This window comes from Pongo abelii, chromosome 7 (genome assembly GCF_028885655.2).
Source record: "Pongo abelii isolate AG06213 chromosome 7, NHGRI_mPonAbe1-v2.0_pri, whole genome shotgun sequence".
NCBI lineage: Eukaryota > Metazoa > Chordata > Mammalia > Primates > Hominidae > Pongo > Pongo abelii.
Genome location: NC_071992.2, coordinates 31,991,396 through 32,019,189, shown reverse-complemented (window position 1 = coordinate 32,019,189; position 27,794 = coordinate 31,991,396). Strand labels below are relative to the sequence as shown.

At 41.6% G+C, this 27,794-nt stretch overlaps 1 protein-coding gene and 1 long non-coding RNA gene across 2 annotated transcripts; one reads left to right on the top strand and one right to left on the bottom strand.

Moving 5' to 3' along the window:
* Positions 1–243: 243 nt before the first annotated feature.
* On the bottom strand, positions 244–27,035 carry DCTN6 (dynactin subunit 6). Its single transcript, NM_001134067.2, is given in 7 exon segments — positions 244–705; positions 3,169–3,311; positions 4,340–4,387; positions 6,519–6,607; positions 8,541–8,646; positions 19,591–19,655; positions 26,986–27,035. Coding segments are annotated over 7 exon segments (573 nt in total). The 5' UTR covers positions 27,009–27,035; the 3' UTR covers positions 244–606.
* LOC129060939 (uncharacterized) lies at positions 25,286–27,576 on the top strand. The gene is made up of 2 exons (XR_008527848.2): positions 25,286–25,373; positions 25,515–27,576. It is a non-coding gene; the product is annotated as an uncharacterized LOC129060939 (long non-coding RNA).
* The last annotated feature ends 218 nt before the right edge of the window (positions 27,577–27,794 follow it).

The window sequence follows — 27,794 nt, the reverse complement described above, 5'->3', positions numbered from 1 at the left end:
AAACATCTTTCCCTGATTACTTTTGTTTTACCAAAAAGAAAAAATTGTACTTTTCTTAAAAACAAAGTGAAGTCTAAATTAATTCAATAGCTACTGAAATTTCACCTGAAATTTTAAACAGCTACAAATCCACAAGAGGAAAAAGTAAACATATTAGCTTTAATACAACTAGTACATAATAAAAATTAAGAGAAAAGATTAATTCAAGTAGAAAAACTGATTAAAGTATGCTTACTAAAGGTCCTGTTATCAGCATTTTTATTCAGTTTAGTCTATGCTAGAATATAAATACATAACAGTACGTCTTTTCTTGTCAAGGGTAGCCTTTTACATAACTAAAATTTGTGGCTAGCAGTTTATATAACAAAAGAAAAGCTAAATCTGTAAATTATCAGAAAAGAAGCAAGGATATAGGAAAATAATACATTTATATAAATTACAAAGGACAGTTACAATGAAACTCCATTAGTTTCCTCTCAACTCAATTTTACAAAATAAAGTGAACACGTATTATTCCGTGAGTTGTTAAGAGCACATAAACACTGTGGGCCCATTCAAAAGACAGTGGTCAAAGACAAAATGTTATCTTCATGTCATATACTGTTCTTAGTTCTTTACTGGAGTTGAGCTTCCTTTCATAGTCTTCTTTAGGTGGTGGTAATTTGGCAAGATTTTCATCAAGAAATCCAGCTGCAGTGTCTGGGGCTAAAAAGATAAGGTAATTAAGGCTGACTGGCAGAAAGCAAAGTCAAGAGTACCACGCAGCAACCAGGCGTGATGGGTCATGCCTGTAATCTCAGCACTTTGGGAGGCCCAGACAGGAGGATGATTTGAGCCCAGGAGTTCCAGACCAGCTTGAGCAACATAGGGAGATCTTGTCACTAAAAAAATTTAAAAATTAGCTGTGTGTGGTGGCACACCCCTGTAGTCATAGCTACTCAGGAGGCTGAGGTGGAAGCAGGGCGGTAGGGGTGCAGGTGGATTGTTTGAGCCCAAGAGGTTGAGGCTGCAGTGAGCCATGATTGTACCACTGCACTCCAGCCTGGGTGACACACCCTGCCTCAAAAAAAAAAAAAAAAAAAAAGTTCCAGGTAGCAATGGTTATTAATAAGTTGTGGAATTACAGGTGCTTTTCATTGACTCATTTTTGCTTACCTGCTTGTTTTTTTTTTTTAATTTATAATGAACATATACTAAGTTTGGTTACAAGAAAAAGCCAACAGATTTTATATATCTATATAAAAATATACAGAAATCAGTTTTCAAACTCGCTTTTGTAGATTTCATCCTGGCTTCTGAAAAGTTAAAAAGTTCCGATTACAGAAGACCACGTAAGTAAAACACCCAGAGTATTTTGTTTTCCACATGACCTACAGAGCCACACAGCTGAGGTGTACTTGGATACACCTGTCTGATCTTCACTCTTCATATACCAGTACTGCCCAGATTTTCCTGATTGTAAAACTCACTGCGGTACTTGTGAAAAATATAGATTTTTAGGCCCCTGCCCTAGCACTGTGACTCAGTAAGTCTGGGGAATCTTTATTTTTAATAAAGACCTCTACATAATCCTTATGATTAGTGAAATTTAGGCATATTATAAAATATTAAGCTTCAGATATTCTTGCTCACTTAATTCTAATCTCCCTTCCCCAACACCAGCTTTATTTCCCACTCTTCAGTCATTTTTGCTGTTATGTAGAAAGTAAAACAAATGACTGGATTTGACCTTATTTCCTTTTTAGTCTATAGAGTAATACTTGCTTAAAATAATAATAATGAAGCCAAACATTACAGAAATAGAGTAACCCAAAAAGAACTGGAGTTTTGATTTCTGATAAAATATGGCTAAGAATCAGAGGCAAAGTTATGTCTTGAAACTATTCTTTTTTTTTTTTTTCTTTTTTCAAGACAGAGTCTCACTCTGTCACCCAGGCTGGAGTGCAGTGGTACAAACAGAGCTTACTGCAGCCTTGACCTCCTGGGCTCAAGCGATCCTCCCATCTCAGCCTCCAAAGTAGCTGGGACTACAGGTGAACACCACCATGCCCAACTAATTATTTTTTATTTTTTGTAGAGATGGGGTCTCATGATGTTGCCCAGGCTGGTCTCGAACTCCTTCCTGGGCTCAAGTGATTCGCCCACCTTGGCCTCGCACAGTGCTTGAAACTATTTTCTTTAGTGGGAGGAAAAGGAGGCTAGGTAACTAAAGAAATATATATCGAATGTGCCAAGCAATGAGGCTCAAAACTGCAATACAAATGTCTTATGTCCAAAGGAAGCCCAAATGCCCTTTTTCATCTCCTACTCTAATATTAAACTCCAAATATGTACTCTACATTATTCTTGATCTGAATTTCTAGGAGGAGATAATTTCTCAAGCCATGAAAATATCCAAACACACTTTCTTATTCACAAGCTGTGTTTATTATGAAGCTATGGCAATAAACTAAATAGACACACCCCAGTTAGAGGCACAGGATAAATGTAGTATGGTCATTCCTTAACCTTGAAGACTGATATTTTAGGAGTAAATCAATATGGCTTGTACAGTTTGTTTATGCATTGTCAGTGACAATGCATGAGACCAAGAGTAACATTTCTGGATCTTTTCTCATAACTGACTTGTCATTGTCATCTTTGTATATATTTTTGATATTAACCTAAAGACTAAATAATTGAACTGCAATTAAATCTTGGTTTTAAGGATTGAACTGCAATTAAATCCTGGTTTTCGGGATGTTTCTCATTGTTTTCTTTTTTTTTATTTATTTTTTGAGCTGGGGTCTCTGTTGCTCAGGCTGGAGTGCAGTGGCATGATCACGGCTCATGGTAACCTCACACTCAAGCATTATCTTCCCACCTCAGCCTCCTCAGTAGCTGGACTATAGTCATGCCCCACCACACCTGGCTAAGTTTTTCTAGTTTTTGTAGAGACAGAGTCTCACTATGTTGCCCAGGCTGGTCTTAAATTCCTGGCCTCAAGTCATCCTCCTGCCTCGGCCTCCCAAAGTGCTAGAATTCCAGGCATGAGTCACTGAGCCTCGCATCTTTTGTTTTATTTTAATTATGTTCTTAAATAGTGTGCCTGCTGCCTCATGAAGACAATTACATTGTATTTTGGGAAAATCAGCAGATAGAACTCTTTTTAAAGAGAGGTTCTAGTACCTGCGGTCGCTCAGTCTGCACCCGACGAAGGCAGTCTGCACCATAGATCACCGTATTCTCAGGGATGACTTCAAATGTATTTAGGTTGCAACAAGCCCCAATGATGCAGCCACTTGTCAATATTACATTTCTGCCTACATATGCTGCAATAAAAACATAGAACTGCAACTTAAGACATCAAATGATTCCAACACTTTTTTTCTTAAGATGATTTAGGTATAAAAATGTAAACTGGCCTCAAGAAAAAAGTTAAAGAAAATACATCAGTTTGGAGTTTGTATGGACAACACAGAGGCAGGCAGTACAAGCCAAGGTCAGATGGATTCAAAATGGAGCTCTGCTGCTATTTGTGTGACCTTGGGAAAGTTGTTGCAAAGTCTCTAAGCTCAAGTTCATGTATAAAACAAAGAGGCCACTCTACTTCACAGTTTAAGGAATAAATGTGATAACAGATGTAAAGTGATGAGCACAGGTTTGACACACAGTAAGCATAAAATAAACAGAAAATTCTGATGATAATAGTGATAATTGCTAATCCAAATTAAAATAAAAGTCATTAAGTAGATTAACAAAAAGTATAATTTTATTATTTAAAAAAGAAGCATTTTCTTTCATGCCACTCAGGACCAAGAAAGATAACCCATTATTCTAAAGAACTGTCATCATTCAGGTTCTTTCTGGACCTTGGTGGGACAAGCTCTTGAAGTTGCTTCCCAGTAGTGACAGTGACTTTAGGTAATCTCCCGTCTGGTCCCACTTACAAGCACATGATATTTGTTTCTGATTGGCTAGGGAAAAGTATTCCTGAAATTAAAGAAAACAACTGCTACAGACACTTTGATTTTCCCCCCCCTTTAATTCTACAACAACACTAACCAACCAAAATTTCAGAGACTAGTATTTAGAAGAAATCTTTTCCGAATCTTTCATTTAAAGTTTATGGTTTAATTCAATCCTGTACATAGCTGATTTTAAATTTAATGTATTTAACATTACCAGATAACCACATAACCAGATTAGGTTCCTTAGTGGCAAACAATTAGTTTGCCAGCTATTGTAGCCCACTTCCAAGCACAACACCTTGCCACAGTTTCTATTAGGTTGTTTCCCAGGACACCACAAAGAGAAAAGAGGTCACTGCTTTGACAATGAAACTCTGAATGTAGCTTACCTTTTGATTCAATGACATTATTATCTCCCATCTTCATGGCTTGGGAATCTGTAAGCCAGAGTTAGGTAAATACTATAAATATGTTCATCTTTAGTCCCCACTAACACAGTATGTCCTTATATTGCACTGAGACAGAGGACAGGGGTGTCAGATGGGCCATGCAGGCTCACCCTTGCCAGAACTCTTTGCTCTGGGCAATCTGTGGTAACGGTTTTATCTTTAAACATAAATATCTCTAGGTATAAATAAATGACTTGTGTTTTTAAAGAAATGAGCACCTTATACCCTGATTTTATGAGTAAAATATTTTCATAATTGTTTCAAGATAATTAAAACTATCCATCACCCAATCACTCAAACACTGTTAAAAGTTTGATATATCTTTATATAAATATACAGAATTTCCTGTATATAAGTGGGAATCAAACTGTATAAACTTTTATACCTTATTCAGTTCACTTAAATTTGCAAGCATTATTCCATGCTATTAAAATCTTTAGGCCAGGCAGGGTGGCTCACATCTGTAACCCCAGCACTCTGGGAGGCCAAGGTGGGAGGACTGCTTGAGCCTAGGGGTTCAAGGACCAGCCTGGGCAACAGAGTGAGACACCATCTCTACCAAAAATAAAATTAGCTGGGCACGGTGGTGTGCACCTATAATCCCAGCTACTTGGGAGGCTGAGATGGGAGGATTGCTTGAGTCTGGGAGCTGAGGCTGCGGTAAGCTATGATTGTGTCACTGCATGTCGGCCTGGGTGACAGAGCAAGATCCTGTCTCAGAAAAGATAAAATAAAATAAAATCTTGAAAAACATAATTTTAAATGACTGCTTAATGGTCCTTGTGGTTTTATGCTCATAGTTCAATTTATTTAAATATCTTGCTATCATTGAACATTTAGATTTTTCCTTCTAAATATTTTCTACTATATATTGTATGTTTTGCTGACACCATAAGATTTTACTATCTTTTTTTTTTTTTTTTTAATCTTTTTGAGACGGAGTTTCGCTCATTGCCCAGGCTGGGGTGCAATGGCGTGATCTCGGCTCACCGCAATCTCCGCCTCCCGGGTTCAAGTGATTCTCCTGCCTCAGCCTCCTGAGTAGCTGGGATTACAGGCATGTACCATCATGCCTGGCTAATTTTGTATTTTTAGTAGAGACGGGGTTTCTCCACGTTGGTCAGGCTGGCCTCAAACTCCCAACCTCAGGTGATCTGCCCGCCTCGGCCTTCCAAAATGCTGGGATTATGGACATGAACCACCGCGCCTGGCCTGATTTTACTATCTTTTTAGAGTACTAAACTAAGCAAAAGAGCTGGAGACATTCTAGGGGGGAAACAGACAACACATGAATAATGAAATATTTTCACCCCTACACACCATTTTCTTGAATCAGACAATGCATTGTCTACCTAAAACTACAGAGGAACCACACTGACAAAGCTGGGGTTCTTGAATCAAGAAGCAAGCCAGCATTGCAGTTTCTATGTTTACTGTCACTCAGCCATTGCTACCTGTCAACAAGCTGTAGTACCAGCAAAAGAAGTGGTACTTTCAAAGTGCTGAGCTAAAGATATGTGTGTGTCTGCGTTTGTCTAAAAACGGCACACTTACTTTATGCTATTGACTTATTTACAGGAACAGAAGGGACCATTTTTAAAATATATACTATTCAAGAAGTCTGTTCAAAGAGCTAGATGACCTACTTTTATTTATTTTTATTCTCTTTTGAGAAGGAGTCTTGCTCTGTCACCCAGGCAGGAGTGCAGTAGCACAATCTTGGCTCACTGCAACCTCTGCCTCCCGAGTTCAAGTGATTCTCCTGCCTCAGCCTCCCAAGTAGCTGGAATTTCAGGCATGTGCCACCATGCCCGGCTAATTTTTGTAATTTTTTTTTTTAATAGTAGAGATGGGGTTTCACCATGTTGGCCAGGCTGGTCTCAAACTCCTGGCCTCAAGTGATCCGCCAGCTTCGGCCTCCCACAGTGCTGGGATTATAGGCATGAGCCACCGCACCCAGCCTGGATGATCTACTTTTAAAAATGTAATTATAATATATATTGTGAATGTAAATATGTTTGATAGACAAATTATGACAATTTTACAATTTCTACAGGAGAAGACTTAAGTACTAAAGGAGAGCCAGGAATTATTTATGGTAGATTATTGTAAAGGATACAACAGCCAACTTCAAACACATTATTGGTGCCAATGATCATAGGTTTTGGTTCTGGATCTTCAGTGTCAGGAGTGATATTATCTGGGTAACTGTAAACAGAAGAAACAAATCATCCAAAAAGTCAGTAACACAATAAGCAATTTTCTTCCCATTTTTGAATTTGGGTTAATTCTTTCAATTTTACCTACATCAAGCTTAAAAGACATGACTATGTAAGTTATTTCTTTTACTTTTTTTTTGATATGGAATCTCACTCTATCACCCAGGCTGGTACGGTGGCACCATCTTGGATCACTGCAACCTCCGTCTCCCGGGTTCAAGAGATTCTCCTGCCTCAGCCTCCCGAGTAGCTGGGACTACAGGCACGTGCCCCTAGGCCTGGCTAATTTTTGTATTTTTGTGGAGATGGGGTTTCACCATGTTGCCCAGGCTGGTCTCGAACTGATCTCAGGTGATCCACCAGCTAGAGCCTCCCCAAGTGCTGGGATTACAGACTTGAGACACCACACCCAGCCTATGTAAGTTATTTCTTAATTCAAGTGATTCATTCATCCTGTGTGCTAGAGAAGGCTTGATTTTGAGTTGAAGAGAGCTACTGAAAAGTGAAGAAGTCATTGGTGTGTAGAAAAGAACAGCCTTCCTTAGTTTATTTATTTGATTTTTTAATTTTTAATTTTTTTTTGAGACGGAGGCTTGCTGTGTCCCCCAGGCTGGAATGCAGTGGCACGATCTTGGCTCACTGCAACCTCCACCTTCCAGCTTCAAGCGATTCTCCTGCTTCAACCTCCCAAGTAGCTGGGACTACAAGGTGGGGTTCCACCAGGCCCGGCTAATTTTTTTTTGTATTTTCAGTAGAGATGGGGTTTCACCATATTGGTCAGGCTGGTCTTGAACTCCTGACCTCGTGATCTGCCCACCTCGGCCTCCCAAAGTGCTGGGATTACAGGCGTGAGGCACCACGCCCAGCCTACTTTATTTTTTAAATTCAAAGTCCAGTGGGTCTTCTCCAGGACAAAGGAAAGAAGATGCTAGCTATCTTTTTAGGCTGTTAATTAGAATCAAAATCATGCCCAACTTGAAAATTTTCCACCCTTAATAATCATTTGGGATTGTGAAACATAAACAGATACTCACATAAAATAATTATTGCTATTAGTTAGCTAGTTGAAATATTTGGAAGATAAAATGTTTGTGTTCTAAGAGGAGGACGCCATTTTTAAATGGTGCTTTATCTCTGACAGTTGAGTTACTGCAGAATATAGTTGCTGTTAACTGACTTACACTGAAGGTGCCAAATGTATTTTAAATCCTAAGTAAGCATTAAATCAGTCTTTTTCTGACAGTTAAATATTTTCCCAAGGTCTTTCTTTCAAATTCCATACATGGTTGCTATAAATTAGGTATAAGCTTGAATTCCTTCCCAAAATTTTATCTAGAAAGAACTTATGTTTATGAAAAATTCATAGGTATTACAGTCTAGTTCACTAAGATCATGCACGTGTTCTAGTATTTTATTATTTTTTAATCTTTACAGTTTAAAACTTGCCTCTAGGACTCCACATTGTTCAACTATAATTCTGGGTGTCACCTGTGCAAAACTTGTGAAAAAATACCTTAGAGTTAAATTCACGTGTTTAGGCATGAGTAATAACATTTCAGCTACAACCAAAAAATCCAAAAAAAAACTCTGCAGGGTGGTGGGCGCAGCACTTGGAGGCTTGAAGTGCTCGGGCAATGTTTGCTTAAGGAATGGGTGAGACAGCCACATGTAAGGGGAAGATGACCAGACCGAGCGTCAAACATTCTAGGCAGCTACTCAGCTCTCTCATCTTGGACAAGTCTTTTCCCTCATATGGTATTTGGTTTACTCATTTACTTATGTTGAAAAAGACCCTTAATGTTTCTCTATCACTAAAATAGTAGGCCTCCTGGATGTCAGTTGAAAAGGTTCTTACAGACAGCTGAAATTAAGAAAAACCATTACCCATGGTACTTGGTTTACAGTATGTATAAGAGTCTTACGCATTTATGATAAGGGCCTGTTCTTCTATTAGGTTCCCTTCGCCAATCACTATTGGCCCGGCTTCCGCAATAATTCGTGCTTTAGGGTGGATCACTGTCCGAGGTCCTGTTAAAAATAGTTTGAGAAGAAATTATTGGTGGAGGCTATGCTTCCAACAGAAGGGTGGAAGGTGACTGAGGATGGGTGAGGCTGTTGGGAGGAACATTTTCTAAGTATGTGCCAGGCACCAAGCTAGGTACTTCACAGATACTATCTCCCGGGCTTTATCATCAGTAGTCAGAGCCAAGTTGCAAGCCAATGTGAGTGGAATGGCACAGGCACTAAAGCCAGACAGCTCTGGCTCAGCCTCCACTCGGAAGCTTCCTGTGATCTCAGCGGTGAAACAGAGGTGATGACAACACCAGTCCCACAGGGTTGCTGTAAGGGCTAGGGGCGATAATGCTGGAGACACAGCATGTGACACAAAGTTGGCAATAAAAATTAATTCCTTCTTTTCCCTCAGCAAGGTAACGCTCTCTTGGCTTAAGATGTTCTGCTTTCTTATGCGAGTGTACCTCCGAATTAGTCTTTTTATTACATAATTGAGAAGAAATATGGAGGCCGAGGCGGGCAGATCGCTTAAGGTCAGGAGTTCAAGACCAGCCTGGCCAACATGGCAAAACCCCATCTTTACCAAAAAATACTAAAATTAGCCAGGCATGATGGTATGTGCGCCTGTAGTCCCAGCTACTTGGGAGGCTGAGGCAGGAGAATCGTGTGAACCCAGGAAGCAGAGGCTGCAGTGAGCTGAGATCATGCCACTGTACTCCAGCCTGGGTGACAGAGCAAGACCCTGCCTCAAAAAAAAAAAAAAAAAAAAGGAGAAACATGGGTGGACAGAAGTCAGAAATTATGGGATCTAACAGCTTTGTTCCTCTGTCAGTGTCCCTATTACGAGCACACCTACTGAAAGGAGGCACAGCTTCTGCTGTCTGGCCCAGGATATGATTTAAACCAGTGAAAGCCGAAAAGGTTAAAGGGAGGCAGCAGAAGAGCAGAAGGACCCAAAGGTGATCACTGGAGTCCTAGAACTTTGGCGTGGGGAGCCCTGAGGCGATGCCTCCAGTTTCGAACTGAAGGGAACAGCCAGGGCCCTCATTACTCCCGCTTCACCAGCATGGTCTACCCCGCCCTGAGCCTGGAATGCGAACACACTCCCTCCCAGCTTTATCTACCACAGGCTGAGGGTTCTGGTGATAATGAAACCACTGATGAGAAAACATAGCCTCCTTTAGCCTCTCTCCAATATCCATCCCACGTACCCCTCAATACCAAGGCAATTTTTATGGGTAAACAAGTGCAGATGAAGTAACTGACTCTGAAAGTAAGGAAGGGTGGACAGAAGTGTTGACAGAGGGGGTGAGAGATTAGGAAAGTGACACTGTCCAAGAAATTCAGTATTCAATTGTGTAAACTGGTTTTGTTTTGTTTTGTTTTGTTTTTTAAGAGACAGGGTCTCATTCTGTCACCCAGGCTGGAATGTAGTAGTGTGATCATAACTCCCTCCAGCCTTCAATTCCTGGGCACAAGCAATCCTCCTGCCTCAGCCTCTTGAATCACTGGAATTACAGGCACATGCCACCACATCCAGCTAATTTTTAGAGATGGGGTCTCACTATGTTGCCCAGGCTGGTCTTGAACACTTAGCCTCAAGAAATCCTCCTGCTTCAGCCTCCCAAAATGCTGGGATTACAGGCGTGAGCCACTGTGCCCCACCTAATTATATAAATTGTCAATTCATAATTATTATCTGCCTGTGACAGCTGAGATGCCTCACTATATGTTATGGGGCAACAAAAATAAATACATGTTATTTTTGTCCTTTTGAACTTGTTATCTTGAAAACTGGGAATGCTTAATATACACTCATTCACAAATGTACTAAAATAAATAAGGAGGTGTTTCTGGTGCCCAGAGAATTGGAGAGAACCTCAGGGATGCCTATTCTTTTTCCTGATGAGGAATTGCTGGGGGTTGATAATGAGGGTGGGGGCCTAAAACAGGGTGCTCAGTCCAACATCCCAACATTTCTTATCAGAACACACAGTCTGGTAAGAAATAACAAGAGAGTGGCCTTGATCTCTCAGTCACTTCTGGCTTTCCAAATCTTCAGCTGTTAAAGTAAAATTTCCCAGGCATAGTCTCCTATTCAGGATGGAAGATTTCAGGATAGAAGATGGGATGGATCTCTGAGATCCCTGGGAAGCTTCTCAAGTTGAACGTGAGTGTAAATGTGTGCATCTAATCTTTTCTTTAAAACAAACAAAAAATATATATGCATATATACACACATATTCACATATATATATATATATATAAAATAACATGATCATTACAAAAAATTACAAAAAAAAGTTAACTATTCTTAAAAGTTTGGAGTATATTATTCCAGACATAAGCTCCACTGTACACTTAAGATATGTAAATATTGCTGGGGGCGGTGGCTCATGCCTGTAATCCCAGCACTTTGGGAGGCTGATGTGGGTGGATCACTTGAGGTCAGGAGTTTGAGACCAGCCTAGCTAACATGGTGAAACCCTGTCTCTACAAAAAATACAAAAAAATTAGCCAGGCATGGTGGTGCACACCTGTGGTCCCAGCTACTCAGGAGGCTGAGGTGGGAGGATCGCTTGAACCTGGAAGGTGGAAGGTGCCATGGGCCAAGATCACATGACTGCACCCCATTGTGGGTGACAGAGCCAAGACTCCATCTCAAAAAAAAAAATTTGTAAATATCACTCCATATAAACTATATCTCATTAAACAGTTTAAAAATAAATATGATTTGGAGAAAAATATGCATTTCAAGCACACACTTCTTTCACACCAAGAAATATTACCTATTATTCTGCAATTTGCTTATTTCATGGTAATTTTTCCATGTAAGTATATCTAGATAGATATTCTTTTTAATGGCTGAAAAGTATCTCATTTTATATTAATATACCATAATTTATTTCACAGGTCCCTTAATAATGGCATTTAGACATCACAACTTTCGGGGCTGCGATCCTGAACAACAGGGAAACGAGCAGTGGATTTCTTTTAAAGGAGAAATTGTAAGGCTTCCAGCTGTGGGAACCAACTGAAATTTGTAGTTTGCACCATACCAGGTTTATATTTTACGTCAAACATTCTATGATAACAGGACACAATCTGCCTCTTTTAGGTTCTTTGTAATCAAAGCCCCAGCCAGCCCCACCCCCCTTGTCTAGAGAGTCTAGACACTGGACTCTATCACTAAAGGTGATGTGCTTACTCTCACAAAGGCTTGTTTTCTCATCTATAGAAAGAAGAGATCTGTAACCTACTTCATTGGGCTGAAGTGTGGATTATATGAAATAATGTTTGAAAGAGGGATTGTGGGGTCTGGACCATGGTTCTTAAAAAATGGGAGATTTATCACTATTTACTACTAAGAGCTAATGCACAACTTTTTCATAGTAAGCAAAATAACTAATTCTGGTCTGGGACACAGAAGAAAAAGAACCACTTTGCACTTCTACTCGGGTATCAGGGTAATACCTCCTGTTAGCCAAGGGGAAAAATTCCACACCACATGATCAGACAGTAAAAAGATTAATGAAAGTATTTTCCGTAACTAGCTTTAAAAATCTTAGCTATGGGGCTGAGCACAGAGGCTCACACCTGTAATCCCAGCATTTCAGGAGGCTGAGGTGGGAGGACTACTTAAGGCCACGAGTTCCAGACCAGCCAGGGCAATGAGTTAGACGCCCTTCTCTACGAAATGAAAAAATTTAAAAAAATTGGTCAGTTATGGTGGGGTGCACCTGTGGTCCCAACTACTTGGGAGGCTGAGGCGGGAGGATTGCTTGAGTCCAGGGGTTCGAGGCTACAGGGAACAATGATTGTACCACTGTACTCTAGCCTGGGCAACAGAACAAGACACTATCTCTGAGGAAAAAAAAAAAAAAGATAGGAGGCAGTGATCGTCACATCTGTTACAGAAAGCAGATCCTCTGCCACTGCTAGATAAGTAGCCAGAGACACTAGATATTCTGCCGGTCATCAAGCTGTAGCTCTTGACAAGACAAAGATAACCCTGGGACCTGTGTGTTTCTTTAAAACTTATGAAAACAAGTGATAGTTTCATTTTTCCCTTTCAAAAATGACTAAGTAATACAAGTTTCTTATATAAAGAACCCAAACAAATAAGCACACTTTTTAAAAAACTAAAAAAAAATTTTTTCACAGAAGATACCAGAAGCACGCATTTTTTAAAAATTAAAATAGGCCAGGTGTGGTAGCTCACGTCTGTAATCCCAGCACTTTGGGAGACCGAGGCAGGTGGATCACTTGAGCACAGGAGTTCCAGACTAGCCTGGGCAACACAGCAAAACCCCATCTCTACTAAAACACAAAAATTAGCCGGGTATTGTGGCGGGCATCTGTAATCCCAGCTACTTGGGAGGCGGAGGCAGGAGAGTCACCTGAACCCGGGAGGCAGAGGTTGCAGTGAGCCGAGATTGCACCACTGCACTCCAGCCTGGGTGACAAAGTGAGACTCTGTCTCAAAAAAAAAAAAAAAAAAAAAAAAATTAAAATAATCCCAAGTCCCACAAGACGTCTTGCACAATATTTAAAAAATAATATGTGAGCTATTTTAAGCAGGTATTTTATTGTGATTACTGTCTTTATCATTATTAATAATTATTAAACAAGTAACTGGAAAATGCCTGGTTAGAAATCTGAGGGCTGTGTACAGAGAGGGAGAGAAAGCACCGCTGCATTTAGGCGAGACCAGTGATTTAGACACCACCTCCACCTGCTGGCAGCATTGCCAAACTACAGGTCCCAGTGTTAAGTGGCTGAAATAAAAGTTTGAGAAATGATCAACTTTAAATTGTGAGGTGACAGCAAATGTCACAGGCAATAATACATCAAATAGCTTCTCTCAACTTCTTGCGGGTCTTTTTGGGGCACAGACTGAAGTGGTTAACATAAGCATACTTCAGGATATATATAACCGCTAAGCTTTTTGGTTTGGTGAACTTTTTTTTTTTTTGGATACGGAGTCTCGCCCTGTCCGTCCCGGCTGGAGTGCAGTGGCATGATCTCGGCTCACTGCAACCTCCGCCTCCCAGGTTCAAGCAATTCTCCTGCCTCAGCCTCCCGAGTAGCTGGGACTACAGGAGCCCACCACCACGCCCAGCTAATTTTTTGTATTTTAGTAGAGACGGGGTTTCACCGTATTGCCCAGGCTGGTCTCAAACTCCTGAGCTCAGGAAATCTGCTCGACTCGGCCTCCCAAAGTGCTAGGATTAAAGGCGTTAGACACCGCGTCTGGCCTGGTGAACTTCTTAAAGGAAGGCTGTGATTTCCGTGAATGATGCAGATAATTCTGCTTTGTCTGCGTGGTCTATTGATGGAGGTTGGGCAGCACAGAGCCCAGAGCCCAGCAGCTCAAGCACCATAAGAAACAGCACACTGAAACGTGGCCACAGCTCACTTCATGCTTTTCTGATGCCATGAGCACTTTTATTACACCTAGATCGGGTCTGAATTCAACATAAAGTTTAAGGGTCTTGAGGTTAAGGTGCTTTAAAAATAAAAATCTGTCACCACGGAAAACATTGTTTGAAAGCCTGCTGTGAACCCTGGCGCTCCTTCTGGCAGGGTAGTTTGTGTATTTTCTTACCAAATGTGCTGAAGCCCTATTTGGCTTATCTGCTTGTTTGGATAAATGTGTCTAGAGTTGGAACTGCCCTACTGGCTGATGAATTATTTTTCTAAATGGTTGGCTGGGCTTGGTGCCACATAGCCAGAAAGATATTCCTTGCATCCAATTTCCATTTCCCTGGTAAAGGACACTTTTCCTGTCTATCTTTGCCACAGAAAGCAATCTTTGTGTACATTTCCATTTGTCAGTAAATAATTCAAAAGGCCTTAAGCTCTGTTTTTTTGACAACTAAACAATTTTCTTGAACTGTAAGCTGAAGTACCTGTAAGAGTGCTTTATAGGTGATAACTTCTCAAGTCAAAGCCACTGTTCTGCCTTACTGAAAAAGACTACTGCAATGAAAGGGAGGCTTTTGGTCTGTATTAAAACTCTCCTAGAGACTGAGTAAGTGGGACACAGTGCTTCCAGCACAAAACAGTTCCACTGAGCCGAGTTCTGCCTTCACATACTGATGTCCTGACCAAGTTCTGTCCCGGCCTCTCGCCCTGTAATGGACCATGGGACTGTGCTTCAAGGTACCTTTCAGAAATGTTTTCAGCTCTCAAAATAAAGATTTACAGGAAATAATTCATGGCCCATGAATTAAGGCAGACTAACTAAAAATAGGCTTGATGCTATGAAACTTTATTTACCCAAATTATAATTAACAAGAGGGCTGTTACTTTTCCCAAGCTATGTCTCTGAACACCCTTGAATAAGGGGGTCAGGCTCCAGCAGAGCTTCAAGTCATAGGGTTTCTGGTTAAGGACCATACTTCCAAGCATCCAGCTAGTTTCTCTGAAAAAACAAATACCTGCTTTTCTAGGAAAACAGATTGGGTTTAAAGTTCCATTAGCCTGAAACATAGCAAAGGAAAACATTACTTTCTTCCTGAAATATTTCAGAATGGAATAATTTGTAAAAGTATACATGACTAGAAGATGGAAAATTACACAAAACATCCTGAAAAAAATCTATGAATTAAACTACAGTTTATTGCTACTTAACTCAGATAAACTAAGCAAAAACAACAATAAAAGCCCTAAAATGAAAAATAAAGCAGGGTGGGGAGAGTTGTAATCAGATGACTTACCTCCACTCTTTGCTTTTATAATTATATCTCCCAGGAGCTTTTTAATCTGATGTATTACATCAGAAAAATGAATTAATAGAAGCCAAAAGACTTGAGACATTTTATACCAAATATAACAATGACAAAAATGATTATCTAATTACCAATTCTGGAAAATTCCCATATTATACAGTTGAAGATAAGAAACATGCATAACAAAAATGAGACAAGAATTGTAGAAGACAGAACCATGGGTAACTATATAACTCTTCTGAACCTTCATTTTTCCTCATATTTTCCTTAACTTTTAAAATTGAGTTTTTTCTCCAGTATTTGAGCAAAAATTTTCTTGTTTTGAAACACTGGGTCAAAGTAAATATAACAAGTATGCACTTGGAGGCCATCTGCTGTGATAAACTTTAAATCGCTAGAGATTTCTTTCCTTAAAAATGTATTACCACTTCTTATGTTATAATCTGTGCTAACTTTGGGAGGCCGAGGAGGGTGGATCATTTGAGGTTAGGAGTTTGAGATCAGCCTGACCAACATGGTGAAACCCTGTCTCTATTAAAAATACAAAAAAAAAAAAAAAAAATTAGCCAAGTGTGGTGGCACATGCCTGTAATTCTGGCTACTTAGGAGGCTGAGACACAAGAATCGCTTGAACCCAGGAGGTGAAGGTTGCAGTGAGCCGAGATCACGCCACTGCACTCCAGCCTGGGCAACACAGTAAGACTCTGTCTCAAAAAAAAGAAAGAAAGAAAGAAAGAAAATCTGTGTTAAAATGTCATTTTAACTAACAGAATTGAGCACCACCAGCTAGTGGTCAAAAACTAGCTGAAGGGCCAAGAGCAATGACTCACACCTGTAATCCCAGCACTTTGGTAGGCCAAGGCAGGAAGATCAATTGAGGCCAGGAGTTTGAGACCAGCCTGGGCAAAAATACAAAAATTAGCCAGGTGTGGTGGTGCGTCGCTGTAGACCCAGCTACTTGGGAGGCTGAGGTGGGAGAATCACTTGAGTGCAGGGGTTCGACACTGCAGTGAGCCATGATCACACCACTGCACTCCAGCCTGTGCAACAGAACAAGACCTTGGTTCTAAACAAACAAACAAACTGGATGGAAAGTAGATTTAAACAATGCACTTCCTTATATAATTTTTTTTTTTTTTTTTGAGACAGGGTCTCATACTGTCATCCAGGCTGGAGTGCAGTGGTGCGATTACAGCTCACTGAGCCTTCTCAAGTAGCTGGGACTACAGGCATGCGCCACCACATGCAGCTGATTTTTCCCTTCCTTCCTCCCTCCCTCCCTCCCTTCCTTCCTTCTGCTAATTTTTCTTTTTTCTCCTTTCTTCCTTCCCTTTCTCTCTCTTTCTCTTCCTTTCCTTTCTTCTTTCCTTCCTTCTCTTTCTTTCTCTCTCTCCCTTCCTTCCTTTCCTCCCTCCCTCTCTTTCCTCTCTTTCTTTCTGTCTCTTTTCTTTCCTTCCTTTCCTCCCTCCCTTCCTCTCTCTCTCTTTCTCTCTTTCTTTCTGGTCCCACTATATTTTCCACACTCATCTTGAACTCTTGAGCTAAAATGATCCTCCCAACCTCAGCCTCCCAAAGTGCTAGGATTATAGCCATGAGCCACGGCATCCAGCCTGTACTTCCTTAAATAATTTCAACATGTAGGGAAGGTAGGAACATAAGAGGGTTAAAGAAGGGGGAGGAGCACAACGTAGTGAAAACCAGACAGAGAAACAGGAAAATGAATACTGATCCCTGATACCCCTAAAATCAGTCCTAGGCAGTGGTCCACCAATCACTGGCAGCTACCTCCCTTGCACAGGATAATGCCTTTATAGCCCAGAAAAGCTTCTGTAAAAGATGTTATTTCAAATCTGAAATACATACCCCCCCACCACATAATGCCTGTGTATATTTATGCCTGCAGATGTATCTATACTATCTACATACATATCTTACAGTAGACATTATATACTTATTTAAAATGGGGTTGTTGTTGGGCCAGGTATGATGGCTCACTCCTGTAATCCCAACACTTTGGGAAGCTGAGGCAGGAGGATCGCTTGAGCCCAGGAGTTTAAGATCAGCCTGGCAAAATAGCGAGACCCTGTCTCAAAAAAAAAAAAAGAAAAAAAAAAACCAAAACGGGGTTGTTGTAACATTGGGGGATTTAAAAAAAAGAAAAGAAAAAATGTAAAATGGGGAAGAAGTAGAAATGCCAGGGAAAATCTACATAATTAATTATATCACTTCAGTCTTAATTTCCTTCTAACTGAAGAATGCATTGTAAACTACTATAAGGTATTATTCCTAGAATATCATGATGATAGCCACAATTATAATGCAGTAAAATGATGAGTACAAGAACACAGAGGAGCATTTTGATAAATATGTGGTCCCAGTCTGCAGTAGAGATTGTAAAAAATTAAAAAACATGACTCCTCATTTTGCTTCATAAACATTTTGCAAGTGGTTTAGGTAATACAAAAGACAAAGAGTTAACACAGCACTGAAAAGAAATAATTAGATCAACCAACCTGGCAAATTCTTTTTTTTTTTTTTTTTTTTTTTTGAGATGGAGTTTCGCTCTTGTTGCCCAGGCTGGAGTGCAATGGCACGATCTCGGCTCACCGCAACCTCTGCCTCCCAGGTTCAAGCAACTCTCCTGCCTCAGCCTCCTGAGTAGCTGGGATTACAGGCATGCACCACCATGCCCGGCTAATTTTATATTTTTAGTAGAGATGGGGTTTCTCCATGTTGAGGCTGGTCTCAAACTCCTGACCTCAGGTGATCTGCCCGCCTCAGCCTCATGAAGTGCTGGGATTACAGGCGTGAGCCACCGTGCCCGGCCTAACCTGGCAAATTCTTAACAATGTTCCATAATACTGGCACAATCTCCACTGGTTTTATAAGACAAGATGCCTAAATTGTTTGGAGGCTTAGATTTTTTTGGGAAAAAAAAATGACGTTACAGGTTTTTTTTTTTCTATTAAAGAAACTGTTCGTTTAAGGAAATAAAGCGTATTTCCTCTCTGAAAGTGTAATAGTTCACTGAACACTTTAGTCTGGTAGCATACAGGTGACATGCGGCTGCTGGTAAGAATGAGCTCACACCAATAAAGCTACAAGGGCACCATATCCAGGTAAACTCCAGGTAAAAGAACAGAGTAAAATGTTTTGAGGAACTCAGTCAGGTTCATGTAAGTAAAATGTTGGACTTGAACTCTGGGAAGGCTACACTGAGAAGATCTGACAGTGTTAACAGCAAACATTTATTGACAGTTTACTACTCACAATTTTCACGTTCTCTTTCAAGAAACCTAGGAGGTAGATACTACTATTTTGCATGTTATGAAAATTGCTCATTGCCATCCAATATCTCTTCTCCTCTTTTTCCTTGTAATAGAACCCTGATCTCATTAGCGGCTGCAATGCAACCAGCTAAGACTACATCTCCCAAACTCCCCTGCAGGTTGATGTGTCCATGAGATTGTCTTAGCCATGAGACATACAGAGAAGGGTCATGTGGAACTTTCAGGAAGGCTATTTAAAGGGAGCTGACTCATAGCTGGAACACATGCCCTTTTGCTTCCACGCCTCCCCTTTCTCATCCAAGATGATGCTTGGTGCTCTAGCCATCACTTCCTGGCCTGCAGGGCCGGAGTTCCATGCTGGACAATCAACCGATCAGCCCTCCGTAACTTACCTTGAAACTTTTTATATGAGAGAATAAATTTCTGCAGGTGTAAGCCACCCCTACATGCAGCCAAACCTGATCCTGATACACACAACTATATAGATGGGAAAAAAATCAAGGTTAGAGAGGTTAAGTAATATGTCCAAGGTAACCCAGCAAGAAAGGAGCAAGGAGCAAAGTAGCCCAGGTCTGTTGACTCCATGGCCCACGCTCTCCACGAAGCTCTGCAAAGGCAGCACCTTTGTCTGCTGCGCTTACTGACGTGTCCCTAGCACTAGCACAGTGCCTGGCACATCGCAGGTACACAATGGATCTCTCTTAAATACACGAATGACTGTTATACAGCCTCATTAGTATTTCAGATAGGAGTTTAAACACAGCCTCCATCACACTATGTTCTTTCAGAAATTTTAAACACATAGGAGAAAATGCATTATTTTGTCAATAAAACTAGGACATCAGTGAAATAAACTGATTGTATCTAACTGTAAAGCACTAAAACAGATTAAATCACATCAATTCTTGAAAAACAGTAAATAAACTATTTCTTACCGATAGTTACATCTCCTCTGATTTCACTTTCTACACATACAACTGCTCCAGGAGCAATCTTCACACTGTAGCAAGAAAAAGGTAACATTTACCAGGGGTAAGATTTAAAATACTGTTGGAGAAGCCACCGTGACACTGTAATGAAAACAAGGTTTAAAAAATGATGGAAAAGAAGGCCAGGTGCAGTGGTTCACGCCTGTAATCCCAGCACTTTGGGAGGCCGAGGTGGGCAGATCACCTGAGGTCAGAAGTTCGACATCAGCCTTACCAACATGAAGAAACCCCATCTCTACTAAAAATACAAAATTAGCCAGGCGTGGTGGCAGGTGCCTGTAATCCCAGCTACTCGGGAGCCTGAGGCAGGATAATCGCTTGAACTCGGGAGGCAGAGTTTGCAGTGAGCCGAGATTGCACCATTGCACTCAAGCATGGGCAACAAGAGCGAAACTCTGTCTCAGGAAAAAAAAAAAGACGGAAAAATGGGAAGTCAATGGTAAGAGGGTAAGGTTTTAATAGATTATAAATTTTTCAATTGGTATATTGTCCATCATCCCAAATCACATGTGCTAAAACACTTGAGAAGAGTTTTGAATCTTTTCTTTTAATACCAGCATGTTTCGAAACAGCAAAAAGCTGGAAACAACCTAGATATTCATCAGTGGAAGATTAGTTAATAAATTATGGCACACTATGGACTATTACATGGCCATCAAAAAGAATGAACAATCCTTTATCAAGATTTTGGAATGGCTGAGCACAGTGGCTCACACCTGTAATCCCAGCACTCTGGGAGGCCAAGGAAGGAGAACTGCTTAAGCATAGGAATTCAAGACCAGCCTGGGCAACATAGTGAGACCTCATTTTTTTTTTTTTTTTTTTTTTGAGACGGAGTTTCACTCTTGTTGCCCAGGCTGGAGAGTGCAATGGCACCATCTCGGCTCACTGCAACCTCTGCCTCCCGGGTTCAAGTGATTCTCCTGCCTCAGCCTCCCTAGTAGCTGGGATTACAGGCATGTGCCACCACACCTGGCTACTTTTGTATTTTTAGTAGAGACGGGGTTTCTCCATGTTGGTGAGACTGGTCTCGAACTCCCGACCTCAGGTGATCCGCCCACCTCAGCCTCCCAAAGTGCTGGGATTACAGGCATAAGCCACCACGCCTGGTGACCTCATCTCTTAAAAAAAAAAATTTGGAATGAACTCCAAGCTATATTGTTAAAAGTAAAAAAAGTGAAGTGAAAAAATGGACAGTATATAATATGCCATTATTTTTGTAAAGGCAGAGAGAAAAAATATACATTCAAACTATTTAACAACCAGCAAGGTAATACTAACTTAGAAATTTAAAATTTACAAATATTTGTTTACTCTCATATACATATATACACACACATATGTGAGAAACTTTTTACCAAGTAACGAATTCTTCAAAAGACTCTAATAATTTCCATATAATTTATTGATGCTTTTTTATATTCTGCCGTTATCTTTTGTTTGGCAAAGCTGTATGTAAACACTGACCCCAGCTGAACCAGGAGCTGACATGAGGAAGTGCATCAAATGACTTCTCCATTACAGTGATAGTGATTAGGAAACTTTTTTCATTAAGAAAAGAATTTTTCTAAATGGCAATGACATTCATGGTGTTAAATCTGCTGCTCTCAGCTACTATGAAATAACACTAACATTTTAGATATTTTGTCTTTGTAATTTTGTTTGGATTTTTCAAAATTTTGATTTCCAATTGTTCCAGTATACAGAAATACAATAGTTTTGGGCTGGGCATGGTGGCTCACACCTGTAATCCCAGGACTTTGGGAGGCCAAGGCAGGTGGATCACTTGAGGTCAGGAGTTTGAGAACAACCAGCCTGGCCAACATGGCAAAACCCCGTCTCTACTAAAAATACAAAAATTGGCCGGGCATGGTGGTGGCCTGTAGTCCCAGCTACTGGGGAGGCTGAGGCAGGAGAATGGCATGAACCCGGGAGGCGGAGCTTGCAGTGAGTCGAGGTAGTGCCACTGCACTCCAGCCTGGGCGACCGAGCAAGACTCCATCTCAAAAAAAAAAAAAAAAAATTAAAACACAATTTTATCTATTCTATCTATTTTAAAATACCATATGCATACATCTAAGCAAAGACTGGTAACTAACAAAGTAAAAACCTCTTCCCCCTCCCAGGTTGGACATCACTGAATGAGAAGAAGCACGAAAGTCATGAAGAGAAAGGGAGCAGGTAAGGCTAGGAGGAAAAGCAGGACCAGCCCATGAATAAGCTTGTACACCATGACCAGGGATTTGAATTTGCACCTGTAGGCAAGAAGTCATTGAAGGATTCCTATTCCCAAGCCAACAGTGTCACCAAATGGTATGCAGATAATTGACACTTGTATGAAGAAGTACTTGGTGGTGGTGGGGGTCAGGGAGGCAGTTGGTCTAATCCTACAGAGATAATGCAGGCCTGAAATGCTGTATTAGTTCATTTTCACACTGCTATACAGAACTTCCCTGAGAATGGGTAATTTATAAAGGAAAGACTCACAGTTCCACATGACTGGGGAGGCCTCATGAAACTTACAATCATGGGCGGAAGGTAAAGGGGAAGCAGGCACCTTCTTCACAAGGCAGCAGGACAGAGAGACAGTGTGAGCGCAGGAAAAACTACCATTTATAAAACCATCAGGTTTCACAAGAACAGCATGGGGGAAACTACTCCCATCATCCAATCACTTGGATTACGGGTCCCTCCCTCAACAGGTGGGCATTATAATTCAAGATGAGATCTGAGTGGGGACACAGGGCCAAACCATATCAAATGCACTGGTAGCACATAGGAGAAGCTGCAGGTATGTCTAGGAAATAGAAACAAGACTTGGCAACAAACACATTTAATAAAAATCTGGTTTCTAGGCAACGTTGAAGGTAGGTACTTCCCATTCCTTGATACAGGCCCCATGGACCACAAAGTGTGTATGGTTGCATCCCTCAGTATCCAGTATCTGTGGGAGATTGGTTCCAGGACCAATCCTCAGATGTTCAAGTCTCTGATAGAAAATGCTGCAGTATTTGCATAAAGCCTATACACATCTTCTCATACTTTGTCATTTCTAGATAATTTACAATACCTAATACAATGTGAATGCTATGTAAATCATTATACTGTATTGTTTACACACACAATTTTTTTTTCCTATTTTTGATCTGAGGTTGGTTGAATCCATGGATGTGGAACCCATGGATATAAAGAGCAAACTATATTTGCTTTCTTCTCTGTGCAGGGGAAGTAAGTTTGACTAGTGTATTAGTCTGTTCTCACACTGCTAATAAAGACATATCTGAGACTGGGTAATTTATAAAGGAAAGAGGTTTAATTGACTCACAGTTCAACGTGGCTGGGGAGGCCTCAGGAAACCTACAACCATGGCAGAAGGGGAAGCAAACACGTCCTTCTTCACATGGCGGCAGGGAGGAGAATGGTTTTATAAAGTCCCCTTATAAAACCATTAGATCTCGTGAGAACTAACTCACTATCATGAGAACAGGATGGGGGAAACGGCTCCCATGATTCAATTATCTCACCTGGTCCCTCCCACAACATGTGGGAATGATGGGAACTACAATTCAAAATGAGATTTGGGTGGGGACACAGCCAAACCATATCAACTACAGAAGGATGGGGGTGAGGGGTATGGAGTGAAATAAGGAAACTGTTGCCATCCTGTCCCCTTCCTGGGAAGGGATGATTCCTGATGGAGAGGGAAGCTCAAATTCCAGGGCTCAAAATCAGCTGCTCTGATTCAGCTTCATTTATGCCGAAAAACAACCAAAACCAGCTTGGGTCACATGGTAAAACCCCATCTCTACAAAAAAATTCAAAAATTAGCAGGGTATGGTGGCTTACATCTGTACTCCCAGCTACTTGGGGGGCTGAGGCAGGAGGATCGCTTGAGCCCACGATGTAGAGGTTGCAGTGAGCTGAGATCGCACCACTGCACTCCAGCCTGGGTGATGGAGTGAAACCCTGTCTCAAAAAAAAAGAAAAAAAAGAAAAAGAAAACTAACCAAAAGTCAGGAGCTAGGGAGCAAGGTCAAAGCCTCTAGGTTTCTGACCTGGAAAACTAATGGCACCATCTGAGAACAGCCTATGAGGAGGGGTAGATTTCAGAGAAAAAAGTCATTTGGCTAAATTTTAGATAAACTCAGTCTGAGGTATCTATGGAATGGTCACCAGATATACCCAATAAGCGACTGAAAATACAGATTCTGAAGCTCATAAGAGAGTTCTAAAAATACAGCTCTGAGACTCAGAAGGGTAAAGATTCTTTCATTAACACGTCTCTCCATCATTTCTATGCCAGAATCTTCCCCCCAAGTATTCCCTAATATACATGCAAAGTAAGACGAAAACTATTTTTAAGATTGTACCAATTTCCCTACTGGTGTGATGAACTAAAAAAAAAGAAGACATACACAAAATTTTCTTCCACAAATTAGGGTGGACAAACCTTCACACCACAATGTATTTTTAAAGCTCTAAGTAAACAAAAAAATAATGTATCAAATAGAAGAAACTAATAATCCCCGAGTCTATCTTCAAGAAATGGTTTTGAGAATAGACACAGCTCCAGCTGTTTCCATCATTTTGTCAGGCTCTGACTTTTTAAAAGGCATAAGTCAATGAAATCCTACCGGTGGTCCTTCCGAGTGATAGAGTCTGTCAAGAGTCAATCTGGGCCAGGTGCAGTGGCTCATGCCTGTAATCCCAGCACTTTGGGAGGCCAAGGTGGGCAGATTCCTTGAGGTCAGGAGTTCAAGACCAGCCTGGCCAACATGGTGAAACCCCGTCTCTACTAAAAATACAAAAATTAGCCAGGTGTGGTGGTGGGCGCCTGTAGTCCCAGCTACTCTGAAGACTGAGGCAGGATGATCACTTGAACCCGGGAGGCAAAGGTTGCAGTGAGCTGAGATTGTGCCATTGCACTCCAGCCTGGGCAACAGAGTGAGACTCCAACTCAAAAAAAAAAAAAAAAAAAAGGAACCAGGCATGGTGCAAAGCTTTCACTGCACTCCAGCCTGAGCGACTCTGTCTCAAAAAAAAAAATAAGTCAGTCTGCTGAAATAACGGAAAATATGTAGCCCTCCTGTTGTATTGGAGAAGAAAGAAAGATTTTAGTAAGATTAGAAGAAATCACCTGGTCTAACCCTCTCATATTATAGAAGAAAAAACTAAAATTCAGAGACTAGAAATTTCTTGGAGCAGAGTTCATTCCTGGGGCATCACTGTCCTGAAATCAGTCATCTGTCTTCTAGTTTAAAGTTTTCTGGAAACATCCTGTCACTCCAGATGTTTTTCCATAATAAATGAAAGACACTGTCCTTGAATGTATCACCATCTGTAAATGTCATTTCTCTGATACTTTTCATTTAAAGTGGGTTTTTGTGTTAAAATATGCAATTTTATTAAGCCCTGGTCAAATAAATTAGCCTCTATAAAATGTCTCTGTTTTAGACCTTATTTCTCATTACAATTTTCCATTTCCTCAGCTTCCTTCTCATTATGAAAAGAGCATTATCTAACATTTAACTTGTCCTGGGCAACTGAGAGTAGGACAGACTCACAAGTGCCCCCTGCCTTCAGTTTTACGCCCAAGGGAGAGATCCCAGGTAATGCTTGCGTCACAATCAGCACACTTCTCAGTGGGGCAGGCCACTAGGCCAACTAAAACGTGGTCCCAATATCTCTGCAAGGACCCCTCTGTATCTCGGAGTGGTGGGAGCAGAGAGGTGAGCCGGCAGATGGGAGGGCAAGACTTAACCTCAGATCTGTTAAAGTAACAAGTCAACAATACCTTAATCTTCACTGTAAGCTACTATCTACTATTATCTACTGAACATAATATTTATAGTACATCTGTTCCTCTTTAGCTTATGAAAAAAGATTACAGAGTATCTACTTAAATGGGAGAAAAATCTAAATTTTAATTTATGGCACCAGAAACAATGCAGTTTTCTTTGTCAAAAAGAGTCAGCAGAGGGAGCTCAACACTGCTGCTGTTCGAATTGGCTTTACTTATGCACTAGTCTCATCCCAGCCACCAACAGCAGCCAACAGCCCCCAGCAATGAAGACTACCGGAGAAGAAGAAAAAATTCCTGTCCCCACGTGTTTACAAAGGAGCTTGTCCACTCCACGCCTGGCAAAAAATGTCACAGTTCTAAGCTTATACACTATTGGTGGGAATGTAAATTAGTTCATCTATTGAAAATAGTATGGTGATTTCTCAAAGGACTAAAGACAAGTACCATTGGACCCAGCAATCCATATAGAGCTACCAATCCAAATGGAACTACCATTCGACCCAGGATCTACTCAAAGGAAACCATTGTATTAAAAAGACAACTGCACTCCTATGACTATCACTGTACTATTCACAATAGCAAAGTATGGAATCAACCTAAGAGTTCATCAACGGATGATTGGATAAAGGAAATGTGGTGTATCTATACGATGGAATACTACAGAGCCATAAACAAAGAAAGGAATCATGTCTTTTGCAACAACATGGGTGGAACTGGAGGCCATTACCTTATGAAATAACTCAGAAACAAAATCAAATGCACATGTTCTCACTTTTCAGTGGGAGCTAAAATGAGTACACATAAACATAAAGAGGGAAATAACAGACACTGGGGACTCTAAAAGCAGCGAGGGTAGGAGGGGTGTGAGGGCTGAAAAATCACCCATCTGGTACAATGTTCACTATTTGGGTGATAAGTACACTAGAAGCCCATTTCACCATTACACAATATATCTATGCAACAAATCTGAGCATGTACTCCTTGCATCTATTGTGTGTGTGTGTGTGTGTGTGTGTGTGTGACAGTTCAAGTCCAGGCGCTGCTCCCCTTTTGACAGCGACCGTAAATCCCTTTACACACCCCACCCTTCAGAGACAGAAACGGCCTGGGGTGCGGCCAGCACTTGCGTGGGGGTCTCGCAACACGCAGCAGAGAATCCAGCGCCAAGCCGTGGAGTACAGCGGCACCAAGCACCGCCGATTATGCGGGAGAAGGGAGCCGACCTCCCCCAAGAAAAAGCTGACGTCACCCGCCCCTCACAGCTCCCCCGGGAGACCCCCTCTGCGCAGGCGCATGTGGGGAGGGACGGCCAGACAGGAACAAAAGCCTTCCAGGCAGCGACTCCGCGTCCGTTCTCAACCCTCCCCGCCCCCACTCCGTCGCCCCCTCCCTCAGTGGACGCCAGGTCTGGGCTTGAGGTACCTTCAGCCCGAAGGCCCAGGATGAGACACCTTCTGAGTCGCCACCACTGGCGACCAGGAACAGGTTCCACCCCTACGGAAAGCTGAGAAAAGGCTTTTCTCAAGCAGCAGACCCACCTCTTTTGAGTCTTCTCCGCCATGGTACGGCCCCAATTGGAGCGGAGATCGACACCACCACCTGGGTAGAGCGATAATTCACATGCGATTGGAGAGCCTGGCAGGGTTGGGAGAGGGGCGGAGCCGGGGTGGGGCGGGGACCCTGCGTGGGGCGGGGACCCGGAAGCTTGCGGCTCTTGTTTGCGTCGAGTCTGGGTGCACAGGACTGTACGTGGCAGCGGTGCGGGGCCGCCCGCGGACTTTAGCCCTGCCCAGAGATGGGTAGACCCTAATTTGGAACAGCCAAGCCATTGGCTGGGCACAGGCCAGCACTTTGGGAGGCCAAGAGGCCGAGGCAGGAGGATCGCTCGAGGCCAGGAGTGCGAGACTGCGAGACTAGCCTGGGTAACATAGGAAGACCCTCTCTTCAAAAAAAAAAAAAAAAAAAAAAGCCTGTCACGGTGGCCTGCGCCTGTATCCCAGCTACTCGAGAGGATCGCCTGAGCCCAATGAAGCTGCAGCGAGCTGTGAGGATGCCACTGCACGCCATCCTGGGCTAAAAAGCTAGAGCGTGTCTCTGATAAAAGAATAAAAGCTGTTTATTGCAATCCAGTGCGCGTCATTATGCCCTCATTTTACCCACTCGCGTAGGCGTAATTACACCCTTAAAGGTATTTCTCTGACCTCGCCGATGCTCCTTTTCAGGCTCTGCCTTTCTCTACTCATTAGGGCTCCTCCTGGCCCTTTTCTCGCTCTATATGACCGCATCCTTCCTATAGGTTAAGTGCCCTCTACCTGCTTGCTCTCTAATGAATGTCTCTGGTTCTGCC